The 23787-nt window shown below is 48.3% G+C and overlaps 1 protein-coding gene across 1 annotated transcript in view; it reads left to right on the top strand.

Moving 5' to 3' along the window:
• DNAH2 (dynein axonemal heavy chain 2) overlaps positions 1–23787 on the top strand; it is an 85991-nt gene that overhangs the window by 36609 nt on the left and 25595 nt on the right. Inside the window, exons 27-53 of the mRNA XM_032615515.1 lie at positions 15–195; positions 581–719; positions 3079–3296; positions 3514–3615; positions 3946–4071; positions 4540–4650; positions 4960–5148; positions 5594–5697; positions 5798–5987; positions 6508–6688; positions 7649–7776; positions 8106–8258; positions 8541–8666; positions 15749–15967; positions 16211–16328; positions 16541–16677; positions 17195–17332; positions 17424–17582; positions 19183–19335; positions 19514–19605; positions 19921–20119; positions 20274–20498; positions 21698–21802; positions 22547–22735; positions 22935–23020; positions 23149–23279; positions 23437–23586. Of these exons, the coding sequence (XP_032471406.1) occupies positions 15–195; positions 581–719; positions 3079–3296; positions 3514–3615; positions 3946–4071; positions 4540–4650; positions 4960–5148; positions 5594–5697; positions 5798–5987; positions 6508–6688; positions 7649–7776; positions 8106–8258; positions 8541–8666; positions 15749–15967; positions 16211–16328; positions 16541–16677; positions 17195–17332; positions 17424–17582; positions 19183–19335; positions 19514–19605; positions 19921–20119; positions 20274–20498; positions 21698–21802; positions 22547–22735; positions 22935–23020; positions 23149–23279; positions 23437–23586 (4049 nt within the window). The remainder of the gene's footprint in view (positions 1–14; positions 196–580; positions 720–3078; positions 3297–3513; positions 3616–3945; positions 4072–4539; positions 4651–4959; positions 5149–5593; positions 5698–5797; positions 5988–6507; positions 6689–7648; positions 7777–8105; positions 8259–8540; positions 8667–15748; positions 15968–16210; positions 16329–16540; positions 16678–17194; positions 17333–17423; positions 17583–19182; positions 19336–19513; positions 19606–19920; positions 20120–20273; positions 20499–21697; positions 21803–22546; positions 22736–22934; positions 23021–23148; positions 23280–23436; positions 23587–23787) is intronic.

Raw genomic sequence — 23787 nt, 5'->3', positions numbered from 1 at the left:
ACCTTCCACCACAGAGGTACAGAAGAAGTATTTCAGGCACTGGAAGATAACCAGGTGGCTCTGTCTACCATGAAGGCATCTCGTTTCGTCAAGGCCTTTGAGAAGGATGTAGACCACTGGGAACGCTGCCTCTCCCTCATTTTGGAAGTTATCGAGGTGGTGCTCACAGTGCAGCGTCAGTGGATGTACCTAGAGGTCAGGATTCACTGCCCGAGCTCTCCCTACCTGCTGTTTTGACTCCTTTATTTGTACAGGACCTAGATAGTTGCCCTGTTATCGGCCCCGTTTTCCCACCTCCAAAGCCATTCTTCATCTGGGACCTAGGCGTCTGACTCTTGGTTATTACCTCTCATCTTCAGCTCCCTCCTTGAAAAGCCTTTGTTCTTTTTCCATTTTTCTTTTCGGACCCACATACCTAGCCTCCCAATCCCAAGTTTCCTTCTAGAACTTGAGCATCTTGCCCTTTGGTTCTGATGCTCTTTATCTTCTCCTCAACCGTCATTCCTGGTCTGAGAGCAGGGAGCAGAGTGTGGAGAGTGTGTGAGAAACAGCCTCTCACGCCAGTTGTTTGGCCCTTCAGAATATCTTCCTAGGAGAGGACATCCGCAAGCAGCTGCCCAATGAAGCAGGCTTATTTGACCAGGTCAACGGCAACTGGAAAGACATAATGGACCGGATGAACAAGGACCCCAATGCTCTCCGGAGCACCCACTATCCAGGTCTGAGCCCTGACGTAACCTCAGCTGGTGCTATACGTATGTGAAGTCATGGCCACATTCTTCATTTACTGAAAGGTTGACCATTGCACCTGGCTGTCCTACCATCACCACCACCTCTTCTAAGCATTAAATAGTAGTTCCGTAAATTAAACTCAACACATATTTGAGCAGAGTACAGTATAGTGGTTAAGAGGATGGGATATGGAATCAGACAGACCTGAGTTCACACTCTGACTCATGCCTTACCGATTGTGTGCTCTCAGGCAGCTTGCTTCCTCCGTACTGCAGTTTCCTCACCTGTAGTGTGTGGGGGGGTTAACGATAGCTATTTCTCAGGGTCTTTGTGAGGATAATAGAGGAGTATGTAGCACTCAGTACAGTGTCTGGCGTAAAGTTAGTGCTCAATCATTAGTACTGTGCCTCAAGAAACACTGATCGAGGAATCACTCTTCTTCTCTAGCTGGTTCATTCGATGAGATGATGCAGGTAAATGAGATAATGCAAATAAAGCACTTGTCACATTAAACGGCACAGAGAAAACCTTTGGTTACTATGAGCTATTGTTATTACCGTGACTTTAATTGGTTTATCAGATTAGCTAGTCTTTAATGTAGACATTTTGGTAGGCATGGGGATTGGGTAAGGGGATGGGGGAGAGATGTACACATAGTGAGGTCTGGTTGATTGTGCTCGATTGGGGTGAAGAATCAGGAAGTCACGTTTGGCGACGGGTACCTACAGTGCATGTCCTGAGAAGAGTTTTGGCATGGGGTACGGAGGACCTCTTTGTTTTGCCAAGGGCCAATCTAACAATTCTTCATTTTCCCAAGAACCTTAAGTATACACATCAAAAAAAAATTATTATTCAATTACTCGGGTAAAATATAAGTATTAAGATGTGCAAAATTGAGTGACAACATGAATTTTTTAGAAATAATATTTGAGATAATTGACATAAGTACATTTTAGAACAATTTATAAGCAGAGCCATCTCTTCGTTGAACCCACAGAACAAAGCTGTGGGGTCCACTGCTACCGGGTCTCCCTGTGGTCTCCAGGGGCTACTCGGGTGGTCGCTCAAAGTTCTAACAGCCTGTAGGCTTTGTACTTGAAGGCCTGAGGGTCACCTCAGAGGTCAGACTCTGTGACATCCATGCTTTCTTCAGAAAGCTAGAAACTTGGAAGACCAGGAGATCAGCTAATCAAAATCTAGTGCTGGGAGAAAACTAACATTATCAAGAACCTACAAATGGGAACACATTTTATCTTATGTCTCGGATTTTTCTTTGAGGTGGATCTCATTACCATTTTACAAAGAGGTAAAAGCTCCCTGAGGTTAACCGACAATGCTAATTAAGTGAAAGAGCCGCAGTTTGGATGGCCACCGTCTGCCTCCCAATCTAGTGCTCTTTTTGTTTGTTTGTTTGGCCACGCCGCACAGCTTGTGGGATCTTAGTTCCCCAGCCAGGGGTCAGAACCGCACCCCCTGCAGTGGAAGCTCGTAGTCCCAACCACTGGACCGCCAGGGAATTCTCTCTAGTGCTCTTTTTGCTCTGTCACGAGGGACACTGGCAACCCCAGTGACTGCAGACCCCTTTCATTGTGTGCGTGTGACATGTATTTAAATCTAATGGATTTTTTTTCAATTTATTTATTTTTGGCTGCATTGGGTCTTCGTTGCTGCACACGAGCTTTCTCTAGTTGTGGTGAACGGGGGCTACTCTTTGTTGCAGTGTGTGGGCTTCTCATTGCGGTGGCTTCTCTTACTGTGGAGCACCAGCTCTAGGGGGCGCGAGCTTCAGTAGCTGTGGCACGTGGGCTCAGTAGTTGTGGCTCACGGGCTCTAGAGTACAGGCTCAGCAGTCGTGGCGCACGGGCTTAGCTGCTCCACGGCATGTGGGATCTTCCTGGACCAGGGCTCAAACCCTTGTGCCCTGCATTGGCAGGTGGATTCCTAACCACTGCACCAGCAGGGAAGTCCCAAATCTGATGTTTTAACTTGTTGAATTGTTTATGTGCAGAACAAGCTCTAATTTTCAGAAGCTCTTGGGATGATCGGCAGAGCCCCACTTCTTTGGTGGGAAAGGACTGATGGGAGATGTAGTTATATTAATGGAATTGTATAATTAATACGTAATGTATAATGCGTACAATAGTGTATAATGAATACTTAATAATGAATTAATGAAGAGGATGGGAAAAGAGTGACTGGGGACACTGCATCTGCTTCCAAAAACCATATGGCAGTCTGTGCCCCAACACTCAAGAGCTGGCAAAGTGGATATAGTTGGAGGCTCCAGATCTAGTCAGGGCAATGGTACAAGGGCCACCAAATATCATTCACTGTTCTCTTCTCCAGGCCTCCTGGACACATTGATAGAAATGAACACAACCCTGGAAGACATCCAGAAGTCTCTGGATATGTATTTAGAGACCAAGCGCCATATTTTCCCCCGCTTCTACTTCTTGTCCAACGATGACCTCCTGGAGATTCTGGGCCAGTCCCGCAACCCAGAGGCTGTGCAGCCACACCTCAAAAAATGCTTTGACAACATCAAATTGCTGAGAATGCAGAAGGTCAGTAGAGGTGGCCATGATGCAAAGGAGGGCAGGGGAGGGATGGTGACGTCAAGGTGTTCAAGGCCTCGGAGGGGACCGTGCCCTCCCAGCAGGAGGGGGATATAATGATTCTGGGTATCTGGGACAGAACTTTCTAGAATTGGTAATACAGAGCGGGGGGGGGGGGGGAGCAGAAATTACCCTCCAAGGGCTCAAGAGCTTCCTGTTCCTGCAGGTCGGGGGACCCAGCAGCAAATGGGAAGCGGTGGGAATGTTCTCGGGCGACGGCGAGTATGTCGATTTCCTTCACTCGGTACTTCTAGAAGGACCTGTGGAGGTGAGCTGCAATGAGGGCCTGAGAAGCAAGCTGACTCTTCTAAGTTTGCTTGGCTCTGTGAGGAGAGGGCATCTCTGTGAAGGGATATTAGTCACTTTTTGCCCTCCCACCTGCCATTCCTAAAACCCTTAACCTCTACCCTGCACCCGAACGTCGGACAGTCTGCCCCCTAGTCTCCATTTCCCTCGGGGACGCAGGCCGGCCGCTTCCCAGCTCCTGCTCTTCTCTTGGGCCCCAAAGCCCCGGAGTCCTGCTTCCCAAGCACCTTCACTCTGGGGACTCCTGACTCTGGCCCTGAGGGCGAGCCACCCTGTTCCTACCTCCCCCCAGTCCTGGCTTGGTGATGTGGAGCGGACCATGAGGGTGACCCTCCGGGACCTTCTCCGGAACTGCCGCCTGGCCCTCAAGAAGTTTCTTAACAAGAGGGACAAGTGGGTGAAGGAGTGGGCTGGCCAGGTGAGCTGGGGTCAATGGAAATGAGGGAACAAGGAGGACCGAGCCGAAAGGAAGCAGCCAGTGTAAAGACAGGATCTTCTTCTTCTTTTTTTCTTTTAAATATTTATTTGGCTGCATCGGGTCTTAGTTGCAGCATGTGGGATCTAGTTCCCTGACCAGGGATCGAACCCAGGCCCCCTGCACTGGGAGCGCGGAGTCTTAGCCACTGGACCACCAGGGAGGTCCCTAAGGACAGAATCTTGCGTCGCACAAAAGGCAGGTTTCCTGCCCCCTGCTGTGGGCTGTGGCCCCGGAAGCCTGCACCGTGGACCCTCAGCTCCTGACTCGGGCACGTGCCCATCCTTCAGAGCAGTTTAGGCGTAGTGAGAGGAGTAGCAGCTGGTCCCGGAAGAAGCTGGGTTTTGGGAGCCGGGCTGTGTGTGTGGCCAGGGACAGGGCTTTGGAATAGAGCCTCTACACGTGCCCCAGGTGGTGATCACTGCCAGTCAGATCCAGTGGACGGCTGATGTCACCACGTGCCTGCTGACAGCTAAGGAGCGGGGAGACAAGAAAATCCTCAAGGTCATGAAGAAGAAGCAGGTGGGGAGCCCTGCCAGGACGGGAGAGGCCTGGAGTTAGAGCTGGAGGAAGGGGGCAATACATTGGGTCAGAATTAGCGATGAGCTGGTGGGAAAGGGTCCGAACGAGGGTGCGTTATGGGAGGCGTCCAGCAAGAAGAGGTTGGGTGGGTCAGAAGTACGTCTCCCTGTGGTGATGTTGGGGGTCAGGAGCTGCAGTGGGGGTGGGGTCAGCATTGCGGTTGGATGCGGAATGATGCTGGGACGAGGCGTGATTAGGGTTTGGTGGCATTGCTCGGGCCACCTTCTTCTCTGGCACCTCACTCCGCAGGTGTCAATACTGAATAAGTACTCGGAAGCCATCAGGGGGAACCTGACCAAGATCATGCGCCTTAAAATTGTGGCTTTGGTGACGATAGAAGTCCACGCCCGGGACGTGTTGGAGAAGCTTTATAAGAGTGGCCTCATGGACGTCAGCTCCTTCGACTGGCTCAGCCAACTGCGCTTCTACTGGGAGAAGGTGCCGAAGGGCCAGCTTCCCACTCCCCTACCCTAAACCCGATCCTAATGCCTTAACTAAATTCATGTTCTCTAAATACAGTAATATCCCAACCCAACCCTTAGTCCTATCACAGCACCCTAATCCAGCTGGTAACTCTCTCTCGAATCTGCCAAGTAAGGAGTGGCAAGTGGCACTTTTCCAGGGAGTGCCCACTCTGGGTGTCACTTGATCGGGACTCAGAAAGACTCCAAGCAGCTGCTGCAATAGTTTGGGCTGGACACGTGCAGCGTGACCCCCAGTTTCCATCTTGGCCGTAAGCCCGTCCCTCCTTCTAACTCTAAACGGAGCCCCCAGTCTTCTCCCTGCAACTCCCCTGCCGCTTCCAGTCCTCCTGTCAGCCATCGCTGCAGCTCTGTGTCTTCCTCCAAGCCCGCCCCTCTCTTACCCTGCCCTGTTTCCCTAGGATCTCGACGACTGTATGATCCGCCAGACCAACACACAGTTCCAGTATGGTTATGAGTACTTGGGTAACTCTGGCCGGCTTGTCATCACCCCGCTGACAGACAGGTCGGCCGTGGGGAGGCAAACAAGGGGCTTGGGGTGGGGGCAGCGAATGCCGAGCCAAGGCTTCCAGGAGTCCGGCTTGAGTCCTGTCCTGCATCCCCAGGTGTTACATGACACTGACCACGGCCCTGCACCTGCATCGAGGTGGATCCCCCAAAGGCCCCGCAGGCACAGGGAAGACCGAGACCGTCAAGGACCTGGGCAAGGCCCTCGGCATATATGTCATCGTGGTCAACTGCTCTGAGGGTCTGGACTATAAGTCCATGGGCCGGATGTACTCAGGCCTGGCCCAGGTTAGCATCCTGCCAGCCTGGCCAGGAGGCCCCTTCGATATCTTTTAGTTCTAGAAAATCAGCTGAAACCCAGATCTGTTTCAGTGCTTTGTAGCTGACGACACTGCATCGCCTCAGTTAGTTCTTACAACTGGGGAAATCCCTGCGCCTCCCTGAGCTTCACTTTGCTTATTTGCAAAATCACAAGATTATGTAAGGATTCAATAACGTATGCACACTGGAGTCGCTCAACACCCACAAGTTCCCTACCCTGGTCACTTTCCCACCCACACCTCTCAGGCATTCCCCTAGATCCTTCCTGTCTGATGGAAAGTTCTGGCCAGAAACCACAACAGTGCTACGGGGCCCCCTCCACCACACACACACACACACACGCACACACACACACACACACACATTCATTTTAGAGGCTGCTGCTCCTATCCAAATATTTCAGGGAGAATATGTTAGTCACAATTTTTAGTTTCTCCCAGTCTGGGGGTACTTTTCTTGCTCCCAGCAACTCCCCCCCCACCCACAGATGGGCGCCTGGGGCTGCTTTGATGAGTTTAACCGCATCAACGTGGAAGTGCTATCCGTGGTGGCCCAGCAGATCCTGTCCATCCTCTCAGCCCTGGCTGCCGGCCTCACCCGCTTCTATTTTGAGGGCTTTGAAATAAATCTGGTGTGGTCCTGTGGGATCTTCATCACCATGAACCCTGGTAAGGGCCTGGGAGTGGATGGGGCTCCTGGGGGGAGAACTGAGTGTTCAGGGCAAATAACTGTGCATCCCCCCACCCCCTGCCAGTGTTTTTAGCCAAGTGAAATGTGGCTAAAGACCATAAAGTGTGAGAGAAGGATAAACATACACATTTCTGGGAGAAGGGGTGGCAATCTTACTCTTCTCCCTAAAGGGATTAATAACAGCTTGCAGGCATATATGTAGCCCTAGTCTTTTTTTTTTTTTTTTTTTTTTTTGTGGTACGCGGGCCTCTCACTGTTGTGGCCTTTCCCGCTGCGGAGCACAGGCTCCGGACGCACAGGCTCAGCGGCCATGGCTCACGGGCCCAGCTGCTCCGCGGCATGTGGGATCTTCCCAGACCGGGGCACGAACCCGCGTCCCCTGCATCGCCAGGCGGACTCTCAACCACTGCGCCACCAGGGAAGCCCCCTGGTCTTTTGAAGTGCTTAGCCATCTTCTTTTGTTGGACTAGCTCCCAGAGTTCTGGTGTGTCTGCCATCCCTTTTGCTGAATGGGAGAATCTCCCCCAAAGTGCAGGGCCTAGGGTCTCTCATTACTGGTGCCTGAGAACAGCTCTGGGGGAAGGAACTAGGAGAAAACAGGAAAGGGTTCTGGTACTGAAAGAATCAGATAAACAGGTGCTATTTCTATTAGCACTAACGTGAGTTATACGTGGAACTTGGAGAGATGGGAACTTGACAGCTCTGTGATTTGAGTTTGAATCAGGGCCATGCAGAAGGTTAAGGAAAGGACCAGGGGTAGGAAAGAAGAGCAAAGTGGTGTGGGAAGAGCCAGGGCTGAGATGAGAAAGGAAGAGGTCTCAGAGTTGGAGCTGGGGAGAGAGTTAGGGATGGAGCTGGGGATGGGGAAAATGGGACTGATTGGGAAGTAGGTCTTTGGGAAGCAGTATGGATTCTGAGTCAATGGTGCTGTTTTCCAGGCTATGCTGGTCGCACAGAGCTTCCTGATAATCTTAAATCCATGTTCCGTCCAGTTGCCATGGTGGTGCCCGATGCTACCCTCATTGCAGAAATCATTCTCTTTGGGGAAGGATTTGGCAACTGCAAGGTATTCTGATAATCTCTTGTCTCCAACACTTTATTTCCCTTCCGTGATCATTCTCTGGACCGAAGAACCCCCTGGAGGCCTCGTAATCAGTTAATCCTACAAGGAACTTACATGGCTGTCAGTAGGATATGGAGGGAGGTCTCCCCTCTATGGTGTCACTAGTCCTTGATGGCACGATTCACAGGATCTTCTCATTAGGATTGTGCATAGAGCACTTCCCAGCTGCTCCAAGTCCCGGGACCGAGCTTCTTGGATCTGTAACTGTCCCTAGATGAAGCAGAGGGATTGGTGGGGAGATGGATTGTTTCTTCCTCTATTTTGTTCTCCAGATTCTGGCCAAGAAGGTGTACACACTTTACTCGCTGGCCGTGCAGCAGCTCTCCAGACAGGACCATTATGACTTTGGCCTACGTGCCCTCACCTCCCTCCTGCACTGCGCTGGCAAGAAGCGCCGCCTGCAGCCGGATCTGTCTGATGAAGAGGTAGATTGAGGACACGACCGTTGGACCTTAACCTCTATTGTCACTGGTCCTATGCGCCTTCACTGAAGTTTTTGAGATCCTTACTTTCGCAGGCCTAGGTTTCCCACCCTCCTGCCCCTCCCCTCAGGTGTTGCCTGAGTTCCACCTGTCCTATCGTTAAAGACTAGCTCGGATGTATCCATTGTTCTTAGCTCCTGCCTCTCACCCAGTTGGAGAGGAAGGGCCTAATGAGTACCTCGGCCCTGGCTTCGCGAGCCTGAGTCTCTGTCTTTTCCCATTCAGGTTCTGCTGCTCTCGATGAGAGACATGAACATCGCCAAGCTAACTTCAGTGGACGTGCCACTCTTCAATGCCATCGTGCAAGATCTATTCCCCAGCATCGAGCTGCCGGTCATTGACTACGGCAAGGTATTTGTTCCTCAAGACTCTCCCTGACCTCATGTGTGAATGTGGGTCTGGAAACGGGACACCTGGCCTCCAGGCCTTGTTCTGTCCTTCACTAGCTGTCCATTCACTGGCTGTGACTTTGAGCAACACAGTTGGCCTCTCTTTGGGCTTCCTTATCTATAAAACCATACAGGCCTATTCAAACATTCTACTTTCTCACCTCAACTCCCTACTCCCTGACTCAGCTGCTCAAGTACTTCTACTCATCAGTTCCTTGACTTCACCGAGACCGCTGATCCCCTGGCCTTTCTTACTTTCTACCTGGTAGCCCTCTCCTTTCTCTACCTCTCTTCTCATTCAGGGAGTTTTGAGGAGAGACTGCTAGGAGCTCTTTGAAATGTGAGAGGAGTGGGATGGAAGAGGCCAGGGAAGGAGCATTTTAGAAAGTGTAGGAATTTTCTTCTCTGGCAGTATGGTAGTTTAGATACCCTGAATGATTCTATCCGTTGAAACCACTAAAATGCTGGATAAAAATATAAAAATACATCTTTTAAAATGTATTGCTAAACTGGCAAGAAAGAAAGAATCCTGGGATGAGGAGGGGGAGTAAAAGCAGGGAGGCAAGTGAATGAGAAAGCTGGATTTCTCCCCGAAAGTTTTTGTTGAACTTAAGGCACTGGGGGTAGGAGATGAAGCAGCCCACATTTTGAGGTATAACAGAAAACCCAGTCATGCATAAACTTCCGTTCACAAAGGAAAACACCTTCAGTAAGTGGGAAAATGAGAAACCCACCACTGACGAGGGTCCATGCAGTAAAGAAACATGCATAATGAAACAGTAAAGAAAATCGTCATGACCTTTGATGATGAGAGGAAGGGGCAAAATCTCCTTTGAGATTTCCTAACCACAAGTCAGCCCTCACATGGTTCCTGGTCATAATTTATTTTAATGTGTAATGCCCCAAATCTCAAATTTAGAACTTAAAGTATTTCCAGTTTGTTAGTGTCTCCCCCAAGTGACTGGCAGAAGCAAATGCAAATTATTTCTAGAATAATGACGCTTCAACTTAAGCCTCAAAGAATTCTCATAAAGTCCAAGAAAATGAGCATCTTCTGGTCAAAAATCACAAAACACACAAGGAAACAAGATACTATGAATGGGATGCCAAAGAACAACAAAACAGAATCAGATCCACAAAGACTTCAAACATGGAAAATAATCAGCACAGAATTCTAGAAATAACTAAATTTAATATGTTTAAAGGAATAAGAGAGGGGAATTCCCTGGTGGTCCAGTGGTTAGGACTCTGCACTTTCACTGCCAAGGGCAAGGGTTTGATCCCTGGTCGGGGAGCTAAGATCCCGCAAGGGCAAGCCGCACAGCACAGCAAAATAAATAAAGAAACAAATAAAAATAAAGAAACAAGAGAGGAGCTTGAAACTGTGATCCAGGAACAAGAGACTTCTAAACAAAGTAGGATTGAAAAGAACCAACAGCATTCCTACAAATGAAAAAATATTATAATTGAAATGTTAAAAATCCACCAACTCACAGGGAGGACTTCCAGATAAAAAGGTGGATTAAAAACAATTTTGTTTCCTTTTGAAAACCTGCTACAGCTACTCTAAAGAGATTTTTACAAATAAGGCATCTATACCCGAAAGGATGGGGAGAATGGGAGAGGCAATGACAGCAAAATTGTGACATGGGAAATAAATGAATCAAGTTGTGACTTACTCAGCAAACCTGAGAGGCTGGAAGTGGGGAGAATTGTGAGTTGGGAGTAGGTGGGGGGAGTGAGTAAAGGAGTGTAGCTGAAACGAGAAGGATTGGCAGCAAACAGTCTTGGGAGCAGGTCTCCCCTTCTCTGCGACCCTGGATAGCCGTGCCTCTCCCACTTTGGTGGAAGAGTAGAGGGTAACAATAGTAGGTCTCTGGTCTGGGGGACACATGGTATAGTTGAGGGCGGGAGAAAACTCTATTAAAAATGGGGATTAAGTGAACGTTTACACATTGAATGCTGAGACCCTTAGCCTTCTGTGAAGCCCCCAGAATGCCGGCAGCCAGCCAGCCAGGAAATTGGAAGAGTTCTCTCTGGGGAATCTCTCTGTCCCAAGAGGAACGAACAAGGCATCGACAATGGAAATTTCCCCACGAAAGTCCCAGATAAATCATCTACAGTGACACTCACAGTCTACAGGCCCCACTCACACACTCAGAGCTTCCATTCAGCTCTTTAGTCCTCCACCCTCATATATGAGCCGAAAACCAAGGCTCACTACACATCTGAGGAAGGCCTCTAACATGAAAGCAGCCAAAACAAATAGGAAAAAGCAAACTGGAGAAAATAGATAATGCAGAGAGAAGAAAAGTTTTTAAAATAAATCTATCATTAGTATACTCAGAGAGAAGATTAAGGTATTGTATCCATGAAGTACTGATGAAATGCTATTGGAAAAGGAATATTCCAGAGAGTAGAGCAGAGCAGACAAAGCGGGAAAGAGATTAAGATTCAAGTGCCAGTCTAGGAAAGACAACACTGAAATACCAGCAGTTCCAAAAAAAGTAGGAACAGAGAAAATGGAGGAGGCCAGGATCGGTAATGAAACAATTCACGAAGAATCCCCAGAACCATAGCATCTAAGTTTCCATAATTAAAGGATCTATAAATGCATGACATAATAGATAAAACAAATCCTTACCAAGGCCCAGCATTGTGAAATTTTAAAACACTAGGAAAAGGAGAAGATTTAACAAGCTTCCAAAAAGGGAGAAGGAAAAGAGATGACATGCAAAAGATCAAGAATTAGAATGTTGGACTCCTCGATAGCAATATTGGCTCTGTAAACAATGAAGCAGGCTTCAGCATTCTGAAGGAAAATTATTTCCAACCTCAAATGCTATACCCAGACAACCTGTCACATAGGAAGCTAGATCAGAGATGTTTCAGACAAGCAGACTCTCAAAAAAAAAAAAAAAAATTACCTCCACTGCATCCTTTCCTCAGAAAGCTACCAGAGGATGTGCTCTACCACAGTGCAGGAGCATTCCAAGCAAGAGGAAGATAGAGGACACGGGATGACAGTTGTGCACCAGACAAAGAGAGAAGCCAATCCAAACTGAAGCAAAGCTGAAGGTTCAGGCAGACTTCTTTTTTTTTTTTTTATAAGATTTTTAAAAAATTATGATTTATTTATTTATTTAATTTAGTTTTGGCTGCATTGGATCTTAGTTGCAGCACATGAGATCTTTGTTGAGGCGTGCGGGATCTTTCGTTGTGGTGCACGGGTCTTTCTCTTTTCTAGCTGTGGCGCCTGGGCTCCAGGGCTCCAGAGCGCGTGGGCTCTGTAGTTTGCGGCATGCAGGCTCTCTAGTTGAGGCACGCGAGCTCAGTAGTTCTGGCGTGTGGGCTTAGTTGCCCCGTGGCATGTGGAATTTTAGTTCCCTGACCAGGGATCGAACCCACGTCCCCTGCGTTGTAAGGTGGACTCTGCACCACTGGACCACTAGGGAAGTCCCCAGACTTCTTGAAGAAGAGGAAATCGATACCTGATGAGAATAAAAGTTTTGAGAGATTTAGTCAACTGGCAGAGTTTGGAGTTGAGTTAAAGATGAGTATATTAAAAACTAAGCAAACAAAAAATCAGAGCAACTATTAGCCCCTAGGGAAAACCAAAATGTTGTGCAGGAAAGGAAAAATAATCATGTATTGAATCGTATACATTGTTATACCCATATTTAACACTGTTTACAAGAGACACATGTAAAATGTAAAGACAAAGGGTGGAGAGTCAAAGACTAGAAAAATACATCAGGTAGACACTAATCAAAAGGAAGCTGGGGGGACTTCCCTGGTGGTGCAGTGGTTGAGAGTCCGTCTGCCGATGCAGGGGACACGGGTTCGTGCCCTGGTCCGGGAAGATCCCACATGCCGTGGAGTGGCTGGGCCCGTGAGCCATGGCCGCTGAGCCTGTGCGTCTGTAGCCTGTGCTCCGCAACGGGAGAGGCCACAACAGTGAGAGGCCCGCGTACCGCAAAAAAAAAAAAAAAAAAAAAGGAAGCTGGGGTAGCAATATCAGACAACATAGATCTTAAGGCAAAATGAATTACCAGAAATAGAGTCGCTTCATAATAATAAAAAGTTCAATTCACCAGGAAGATACAGCAATTCTAAATTTGCATGCATCTAATAATATGGCCTCAAAATAAATAGAACAAAATTTTTCAGAATTTCAAAGAGAAATAGACAAGTCTACAATCGTAGTGGCGCTCTTCACATCTCTCAGTAACTGATAGGCCAAGCAGACTAAAAATCAGTTTTGTTAAAGAAGATTTGAACAACACAATCAATCTTGAGTTAATCAAGACATCGACAGCAATTGCATTCAATAACTGAAGAATAACCATTTTTTTCAAGCATACATAGAATATTTAGGTTTCTTGACCATGTAAAGGTCATAAATCTGCCTCAAAAATTTCAAGGGAATTTATTCAGAACACATTTTCTGATCACAATGTTAACTCTACTGATATCAGGCAAAGTAGACTTTATGGCAAGAAGAATATTAAAGATAAAGGGGGACATTTCATAATGATAAAAGGGCCAATTCTCAGAAAGATATGGCATTCTAAATTTGTATGCACTTAATAATAGAGCTAGAAAATGCATAAAACAAAATCGACAGAACTAAAAGTAGAAACTGATAAATCCACAACCCTAGTGGGAAATCTTGACATGCTTCTCTCAGAAATTGATAAAATAAGTGGATAAAAAAATCCATAAAGGGAGTTTCCTGGCAGTCCACTGGTTAGGACTCAGTGCTTTCACTGCCGTGGCCCAGGTTCAATCCTGGTCCAGGAACTAAGATCCCACAAGTTGTGTGTTGTGGCCAAAAAAAAGAAAAAAAAAATCCATAAAGATACGGATTTGAGGGACTTCCCTGGCGGTCCAGTGGTTAAGAATCTGCCTTCCAATGCAGGGGACATGGGTTTGATCCCTGGTCAGGGAACTAAGATCCCACATGCCATGGGGCAACTAAGCCCGCAAGCCACGACTACTGAGCCCGCATGCCACAACTAGAGAGAAGCCCGAGCACTGCAACAAAGAGCCTGTGCCCCACAGGGAAAGTTCCCGCATGCCACAACTGAGACCCGACATGGCCAAAAATAAAATGAATAAGTAAATAAATATTTTTTAAAAAGATACGGATTTGAATGCTTTTAACAGATTTGACCTGACACATGTAGAACATTATATGCATATAATTGCAGACACATATTCTTCTCAAGTATGCAAGGAGCGTTTACCAAAATTGACTGTGCACTGGATTATTAAGTAGCGGTCTCATAAACTTCAAATGATTGAAAATTATACAGAGGATGATCTCTGACCACAATAGAATTAAACTAGAAGTTGGTAACAATATATAATTATTCCAAATGTTTGGAAATTAGGCAATACAATTCGAAATAACTCATGGGTCAAAGAAGAAATTACAGGATATTTTAAACTGAGTAAATGTGACATTTTAAACTTTTGGCATGATGCTAAACACGCACACACACACAAATACACCCAAACATGCTAATACAACTAATTCTCAGACAGTGGAGGGAAGTAGTAAGGGTGAGGCCTCTTAGTGGTGTTTGAGAGATACAAGTAAAATCTTGCATTGTTTGAACTTACTTGGTTGCATTGGCTGTGTATTTAAAAATGTCACAGTCTTCTGGGACCCACATGGGTCATGGTTCTATAAGCATTTCTTTATTTTTCATTTTTGTTTTTAAAATTTTTAATGGAGTAGAGTTGATTTACAATGTTGTGTTAGTTTCAGGTGTACAGCAAAGTGACTTAGTTTTTTTTGTGGTACACGGGCCTCTCACTGTTGTGGCCTCTCCCATTGTGGAGCACAGGCTCCGGACACGCAGGTTCAGCGGCCATGGCTCATGGGCCTAGCTGCTCCGTGGCATGTGGGAATCTTCCCAGACCGGGGCACGAACCTGTGTCCCCTGCATCGGCAGGCGGACTCTCAACCACTGCGCCACCAGGGAAGCCCTAAAGTGACTTAGTTTTATATATATATATATATTTTTCACATTCTTTCCTATTATAGGTTATTATAAGATATTATATATAGTTCCCTGTGCTATATAGTAGGTCCTTGTTTATTTTATATATAGTAGTTTGTATCTGTTAATCTCAAACTCCTAATTTATCCACGCCTTTCCCCCTTTGGTAACTATGAGTTTGTTTTCAATGTCTATGAGTCTATTTCTGTTTTGTAAATTAGTTCATTTGTATCATTTTTTTAGATTCCACATGTAAGTAATATCATGTGATATTTGTCTTTCTCTGTCTGACTTAAGATGATAATCTCTAGATTCATCCATGTTGCTGCAAATGGTATTCTTTCATTCTTTTTTATGGCTGAGTAATATTTCATTGTATAAATATACCACATCTTCTTTATCCATTCATCTGTTGACAAGCATTTAGGTTGCTTCCATGTCTTGGCTATTGTAAATAGTGCTGCTATGAACATTGGGGTGCATGTATCTTTTTGAATTTGAGTTTTCATCTTTTTAACTTAGGTGATGATTTGTTTAATGTCTGGCTCCCCCACCAGACTGTGGGCTCTGCGATAGGATGAACACTAATTTGTTCTCAGCACCCAGCACACTGCTTGGCACATACTTTAGAGGCTTAATAAATATTTGTTGAATGATATTAGAAAAGATGTGTAGAACTGCGTGTCAGACATTGTGTTTTACATTGACTATCTTACCTAATACAACAGCCCTATGCGGGAAGTACCATCATTACTCCCATTTAACAGATTAGGAAACTGAGGCTCAAAGAAGTTAACTTGCTCAGGTTCACATAGCTGAAAGCTGGGGCCCCAGGCTGGCTGACTCCAGAGCCCAATCTCTTAACTCTGCAATTGGCCAGCTCCCAAGGAACAAACAACTGTCAGGGTGCGAACGGCCCTGGTGCAGTTTTTAATGGTTTGCACATTATCCTTCCAGGTATCGGTGAACTTTTGAAAGTCCCTTACAAGCCGCACCCTTTTTCTTCTGCTTCCTGTATTTTCCCTTCTCTCAGCTGCGGGAGACCATTGAGCAGGAGATTCGGGATATGGGCCTGCAGACCATCCCGTTCACCCTCACCAAGGTTATCCAGCTGTATGAAACCAAGAACTCCCGCCACTCCACCATGATCGTGGGCTGCACAGGCAGCGGCAAGACTGCCTCGTGGAGAATTCTTCAGTCGTCCTTGTCCTCCCTGTGCCGCGCCGGAGAGCCCAACTTCAACATTGTCAGAGTACGGACCTGGGACAGTGGGGCCACTGGAGGAGACTTGAGTAGCAGGAAAACAGTGAGGCTGGGGGCAGGGGTGCGTAGGTGTCTGGGAGGGTGGTGCAGACCAGGAGGGCGGCCTGGGAGGGATGAGAGAGACAGGGGCCAAATACAAATACCTGGAAATAAAGGGAGGCTGGAAATAAAGGGACATCTTGGGATTTGTGTCAGCCGGCAGCTCAAAACCCCCTTCCTGTGTCATTTTTAGGAGTTCCCTTTGAACCCTAAGGCACTGTCCCTAGGGGAGCTGTATGGGGAATATGACCTCAACACTAATGAATGGACAGACGGCGTCCTGTCCAGTGTCATGCGGACGGCTTGTGCAGGTACCCAAAGGATCTTGGGGCAGGGAGAGCAGATGCCTAAATCTCCTGTGTGGGTGGGCAGTCTGGGGATAGAAAGCTCATTTTGGGGGAAAAAATGCTTGGGGAATGCGGAGATCACCAGGAAGCAACTGCTTGCATCTCCAGGGAGATGAGTGTGGAGGGAGGGCTGGGTAACAAAGCTCTGGTTTCCTTATCATCTACCTCCGACCAAGACGAGAAGCCGGATGAGAAGTGGATCCTTTTCGATGGCCCTGTGGACACACTGTGGATTGAGAGCATGAACTCTGTCATGGACGATAACAAAGTGCTGACCCTTATCAACGGAGAGCGCATCGCGATGCCTGAGCAGGTTCGGGAGTGGAAACTGGAGGGCCTGGGGCAGGGCTAAGGGGAAGAGCAGGGGCATCCAACAAGAAGGGGAAGTTGTATAGGAAGGCCCAGGAGGAGGAGGCCTGGATTCAGGGCAACCTGTGACTGAAGAAGAAATGCCTGTCTTACCACAGACTCTGAGGACAACTGTATAGAAAACACGATGTACTAGGACACACTGTGTGGACTGAGGCAGCCTCATTGCCACTGACATATGAGGGATGACCTTCCGTTGTGCACCCAGAGTTACAATTCATGGGCTTTTGTAAAGCCCACCCTTTCCCACCCGCTCAAACAATGTGAGCGAGAGAGTGATTTTTCATAAGGGTGACCTTGAATAAACCCTGATTTCTTTTAACAAACAAATCATTTGTAAAGCTTAGGTCTTTATTCATCCTGCCACACGTGGTACTCAGTAGAGACACCTTGGCGCATCAGAATTCTGGGTGTTTTTATTACTGAGGGAAAGACAAGGTTCTGACCAAGTATATCCATAGGTGTCTCTCCTGTTCGAAGTGGAAAACTTGTCAGTGGCCTCCCCAGCCACTGTGTCTCGCTGCGGGGTGGTGTACACTGACTACGCTGACCTGGGCTGGAAGCCCTATGTTCAGTCATGGCTGGAGAAGAGGCCAAAGGTATGAAGGGAATGGAGGAGAGGAAAGGAACCGGTGGGGCCTGTGGAGGGGACACAAGAATAATTCAGAGCCCCTGCTTATTCAACTCCAGGTAGAGGCAGAGCCTCTTCAGCGCATGTTCGAAAAGTTCATCAACAAAATGCTGACCTTTAAGAAGAACAACTGCCACGAGCTGGTGCCCCTCCCGGAATACAGCGGCATCATCTCCCTCTGCAATCTGTACTCAGCCCTGGCCATACCGGAGAATGGGGTGAGGGAGGACCAGGGCAGGAAGGGCTCTCGACCTCCCGGGACAACTTCAGGGAAATGGTGTTTCTGAGACACAGTTGGAACATGAGGCTTGAGTGGAGCAGAGACTCCAAGGGGAGGCCTCACCAACCGTGGAGGCAGCGAGCGGTGTGTGTGTGTGTGTGTGTGTGTGTGTGTGTGTGTGTGTGTATTTGCATGCGCATATGTGCATGCACACTGGGAGGCCAAACTAAGGACTCTAAATCAGATATAGTACACAGTGGTCTCACTGTAATTTCCTGCCCATATCTGGGAGCTGAGGATGGTTCATTTGGTTCCTCATTTCTCCATCCTTTCAAAAATTAAATATTAAGTCTTGGAATCTGTGAGGCCTTAGGATACTGTTTCTTTTTTGTTTGTTTTTTAAGAATTTTTTTTTTTTTGGATATGGACCATTTTTAAAGTCTTTACTGAATTTGTTACAATATTGCTTCTGTTTTATGTTTTGCTTTTTTGGCTGCAAGGCATGTGGGAGCTTAGCTCCCCAACCAGGGATTGAACCCGCACCCCCTGCATTGTAAGGTGAAGTCTTAACCACTGGACCGCTGGGAAAGACCCTGGGATACTGTTTCTGCTGGGAGGAGCTCCCCACCTAATCTGATGAGGGGTTTTAGAAATTTTCAGATTAACTGATATTTAAGAAAATTTTTGTTTGGTTTAGAATTATGGAGTAAGGACCAAAATTGAGTATTTTTCTGTTGAGATTAAATCACTGCCTAGAAATGGTTCATATTGCTTTTAAGGACATTGACAGATCACTCAACTATTAATATAAAGTTATATAACAATTAAGATCTATAACAGTATGTGTCATTCCTGGTACGGTTAATATAAATTAAAACTGTGCAGGTGAAGTTGCAAAATGACATAGGGGAAAAGGACAGTAATATCGTGTCAATGGCACCCAGCTTCTAAGGAGGACTGGGTAGGGGGAAGAACGCTGATGAACAAAACAAAGAGAGGAGGGCAGTCTAGGTAAAGGGAATGGCTTTTGCAAAAACACAGAGACAGGGCTTCCCCAGTGGCGCAGGGGTTGAGAGTCTGCCTGCCGATGCAGGGGACACGGGTTCGTGCCCCGGTCAGGGAAGATCCCACATGCCGCGGAGCGGGCTCGCTGAGCCTATGCTCTGCAATGGGAGAGGCCACAACAGTGAGGGGCCCACGTACTGCAAAAAAAAAAAACAACACAGAGACACAAGAGTCAGTCCCCACTGGGCAGGGTGGGTGATGGGTGGATGGTGTTGGCAGTGTTACAACCCCTCTTAGCTGCAGCAGAGACCCCGAGAAGAGGATGGTGAGATGTGTGTTGAGCTGGAAGGACAGACTGAAGGTTCTGGATTCAATATGGTAGACAATGGAGTCTCAACACAATTTCCCACCATGTCGCTGTAACTTAGTAGGTTTATTTAAATGTTTTGATTTAGGTTTATCTACAGCCACATGGTTTTCCAAACAGAACTAGGAAGGGAGGGAAACTCTAAGCCTTTGTGATGAGCTGCCAAAATTAGACGCCTCCACCTCTTACAGATTTACGGTATTTCCGTTTCTCCTTTTCCACCCAGGTGAACCCAGCTGATGGTGAGAACTTTGTCTCCATGGTAGAGCTGACATTTGTGTTCAGCATGATCTGGTCTGTGTGTGCCTCCGTGGATGAGGAGGGCCGCAAGAAGATCGACAGTTACCTCCGAGAGATTGAGGGCACTTTCCCCAACAAGGTCAGGGCCCTCAAACCCAGCTGCCCTGTTTTTCTGCATCCCTGATCCTTAGACTCTTCTTGAGCCTCAGCCTGCCACCCAGCTCTCTTTCTTCTGCCCAGTGGTCTGTGAGCGCTTTTTCTGGGCAGGGAAAAGCTAAAGGAAGGCTTTGGTAACCCGCCACACGTTCCCTCCTCAGGACACAGTGTACGAGTATTTTGTGGACCCCAAGATGCGGAGTTGGACATCATTTGAGGAGAAGCTCCCTAAGAGTTGGCGCTACCCTCCAAAGTGAGAGCCGGACATGGGGGGTGGGTCAGGCTTGGGGCTGCAGTGGGTGGGAGATGTGGTGAGAGAGCCAAAGAGGGGTGCAAAAGTGAGCTGTAGGAAGAGAGGGTGGATCCCAAGGCAGTGCAGGAAGTGGGATCTAGAGGAAATGGGACAGGGTCCTTCAGGAGAATGCCTGATCCCCGGACCCCGCAGGAGGCAGGCTTGGTGATTAGAGAGTGGTGATGCCAGAGGAGGATAAACACTGCGGGGCAGAAGGAAGCGGGAGTTAGGAAGGAGCGGGCCACGATCTTGAGACACAGTCCCTTTCCCCACCAGCTTCCCCTTCTACAAGATCATGGTGCCCACCGTTGACACTGTCCGCTACAACTACCTGGTGAGCACCTTGGTGGCCAACAAGAACCCCATCCTGCTGGTGGGTCCCGTGGGGACTGGAAAGACGTCCATCGCTCAGAGTGTCCTGCAGTCCTTGCCCTCCAGCCAGTGGTCAGTGCTCACTGTCAACATGTCTGCACAGGTGTGTGGCAGGACCCAGGGCCAGGCTGCCAGCTCCCTGCTCTTTCCCTGCCTCTGCTCCCCCTTGGAGGATCCAAGTGCCTGGTCGACACTCCTCTCTAACCCCGGATTTCTCCTGGGGGGCCCAAGCATTCATTCTGTGCCTTTTTCACCAGACCACATCCAATAATGTGCAGAGCATCATTGAGAGCAGGGTGGAGAAGCGAACCAAGGGTGTCTATGTGCCATTTGGAGGCAAAAGCATGATCACCTTCATGGATGACCTAAATATGCCAGCTAAGGACACGTTTGGGTCCCAGCCCCCCCTGGAGCTGATTCGCCTCTGGATTGACTATGGCTTCTGGTATGATCGAACGAAGCAGACCATCAAGTACATTCGAGTAAGCATCCCGAAAATTTGTCCTTCAGGCCTCCGTTCCCGCCCATGATGGGTTCAGTCCCTGCTCCTCTGGGACCCCAGGATAGAATCCTGTAAGCCTATGTTCCTCCCTGCACAGGAGTGTCCTGCCTTTCTCAGGACCCAGACATCTGGCTCCTAGGTTATCAATTCCTGTTAGTAACCCTCCTCACTGACTGTCCTGTGCTTCCTGACCAAGGGAGCCTGTCCTCCAACTTCCACTCCTTTCCCAGGCCTCTTATACCTTGCTCCCATGGCAACGCTGATGCCAACCAGAGCTGCCCATAACCCCATCTCCAGGCCTCTCCACCTCCCACTGTTTCAGTAACCACCTCCGCTCCCCACCCAGAATCCAGGCATCTCCCTTCAGTCCTGGCTTTTCTCCCATGGGATTCTGAACGTCTTGTTTCTTTTTCCTGAATCAATGGGCAGCCATTCCAGCCTGATATCTGGGGCACTCATCTATCTGGCCCTTGGGGTCCAAAACTCACCTAATAATATATTCATATGTTTCTGAGAAAAAACATGCACATACATACACAGATACATGTATATATATATATATATATATATATATATATATATATATATATATATATATATATATTTAAAATAGAAAAGAAGAGAAAGTCTAGAAGACGTAATCAAATGTTGTTTTTTTTTTGTTTTTTTTTCTGGTACGCGGGCCTCTCACTGCTGTGGCCTCTCCCATTTCGGAGCACAGGCTCCGGATGCGCAGGCTCAGCGGCCATGGCTCACAGGCCCAGCCGCTCCGCAGCATGTGGGATCTTCCCGGACTGGGGCACGAACCCGTGTCCCCTGCATCGGCAGGCGGACTCTCAACCACTGCGCCACCAGGGAAGCCCAAATGTTGTTTTTTTGACTCTCCTCTATTTTCCAATTTGGGAACATGGATTATAATGATGAAATAAGAACAAATACATTATTTTAGTAATTCTGTAAAAATGTCCCAAATCCCTTCCTTCCCCTCACCTTTCCCTGCCCCTACTACTCCGTGTTTCTTCCTGCTCTTTCTTGTCCCTGTCTTCCCTCTTCCCGTTTGTCCCTCCATCTCCTCTCTTCCTCATGGCTCCTCTCACATGCTCCCTATTTCCATGCTCCCTCTCTTCCCGTCCTCTCACCTGTCTCCACCCCCCACCCCATCTGGTCTTTGCTCTCTAGGACATGTTCTTGATGGCTGCCATGGGCCCTTCCGGGGGTGGACGGACCGTCATCTCCCCAAGGCTGCAGAGTCGCTTCAACATCATCAACATGACCTTCCCTACGGTGAGGGCATCCTGAGGGCTGGGGGAGGGGACTGTAGAAGGCAAAGCCATCTGTGGCTCAGAGAACGACGGGGCAGATCACAGAGGGGCCCAAGGACCCCCAGGGCTGAGTTGCACTCAGGGAGCTATGATACGTGGAGGGGAGACGGCTCTCTGCAGGAGCCTTGCTTCTGCTGAGCTAGGAGAGCTGCAGGGTGAAAGTGTAGCCTGGCTCTGGCATGTGAAGCCTAACAGTCCCAGTGGTCAGAGAGTGGGGACCAAACAGACAAGGAAGGTAGAGCCTCCAAAGCAGAGAGCTGGGAGCGGCCCAGGGCTAGGGTGAGGCGAGGGAGGCACTCAGGGGCACCCAAAGCCCTCAGAAGTCAAGATAAATAATATTTTCATGTAACGTTAAAAAAAATTTATGCCAAAAATTCACAATGAACAAGACGCCAAAATTTTAAATAAGTACAAGATCAGTATAGTACCGTGCTGAGCCTCATGAGAGCCTGAGGCAAAAGGAAAAACCAGCAATACGGATCCCGTCTTTATTTAAAATGTTCGTATTCGTTCATCGTGGACAGTTTGCATTAATCTTGATTTTTAAATACTACACTAAAGCATTATTTCTCTTGATTTCTGAGGGTTTTTTGTGCCCCCCTTAAATTCTGCCCCCAAGACAAGTGCTTTTCTCCCCTGACCCTAGTCCCCACCTTGGGTGAGAGGTCATGAGCCTGCAATGTTGAGTCTGAGAGCCTGTTTCTAGGAGTCGCAGATCATCCGGATATTCGGCACCATGATCAATCAGAAGCTCCAGGACTTTGAGGAAGAGGTGAAGCCCACTGGGGATGTGGTGACCAAGGCCACCTTGGATGTGTACAGCACTGTGGTACAGCGCTTCCTGCCCACGCCTGCCAAGATCCACTACCTCTTCAACCTTCGAGACATCTCCAAGGTGAAACTCTGTCAGACCTTGCCCCTTTGGCCCAGCACGGCCTCCTCGGAGGCATTCTCCTCTCCTCAAAGTAAGCCTTGGAGCTCAGTAGCATCCCACACACCCCAAACCACCCCCATCCGGGAATGCTGCTTTCTCTAAAACTTCTGGAGGGACTCTCTTCCCTCCCTCCATCCCACTAGCCACGCCCCTTCCCTAGGTGTTCCAGGGCATGCTGAGAGCCAGCAAGGACTTTCACGATACCAAGTCCAGCATCACACGACTCTGGATCCATGAATGTTTCAGGTGAGGTAGCTGTGCCTGCCAGGTCCAGGCCTTCCCAAGCCCAAGCCTCCACCCCCCACCCGCCTGTCCCTTCCCCAAGACCACGCTCCTCTTCATTCCCAGATCTCACCCCAGCTCCCTCCCAACAGAGTCTTCTCTGACCGACTAGTTGATGCGGCAGACATGGAAGCCTTCGTGGGCATCATAAGTGACAAACTCGGCTCCTTCTTTGACCTCACATTTCATAACCTTTGTCCCAACAAACGTTCTCCCATCTTTGGTGAGCTGGGAGCTCTGGCCCCTCTAGGCTGGAGACTCTTAGGAGATGGGTTAGAAGGGGAGGCGGGGCACCAAGTCCCATGGACGCGTAGGGCCCTTTGGGGAAGCCTGGGGAGGACCAGGCATTTGAGATCTGCCCCCCTCTTCCCATGACCCAGGGGACTTCCTGCGAGAGCCCAAGGTGTATGAAGACCTGACGGATCTGACGGTCCTGAGGACAGCCATGGAGACGGCGCTAAATGAGTACAACCTGTCACCCGCCGTCGTGCCAATGCAGCTGGTGCTCTTCCGAGAGGCCATTGAACACAGTGCGCACCTCCTGCTCCCATCCCTTCTCCAGCATCCCAGTTATGGGATATTCCAAGGAAATAGGGATCTCTTCCCAGGTCGCTCCCAGATCAAGTCTCAGAAGTTGCCTTCCTCCCTAACCCCAGATGTGCTTGTGGCCATGGGTGGGGTTTTCCTTGATGGTGTTTAACAGAGATGGTGGAGGTTGAGAGTTGAATTGC

Source organism: Phocoena sinus, chromosome 20, assembly GCF_008692025.1.
Source record: "Phocoena sinus isolate mPhoSin1 chromosome 20, mPhoSin1.pri, whole genome shotgun sequence".
Classification (NCBI taxonomy): domain Eukaryota; kingdom Metazoa; phylum Chordata; class Mammalia; order Artiodactyla; family Phocoenidae; genus Phocoena; species Phocoena sinus.
This window is presented reverse-complemented; position numbering and strand designations above follow the sequence as displayed.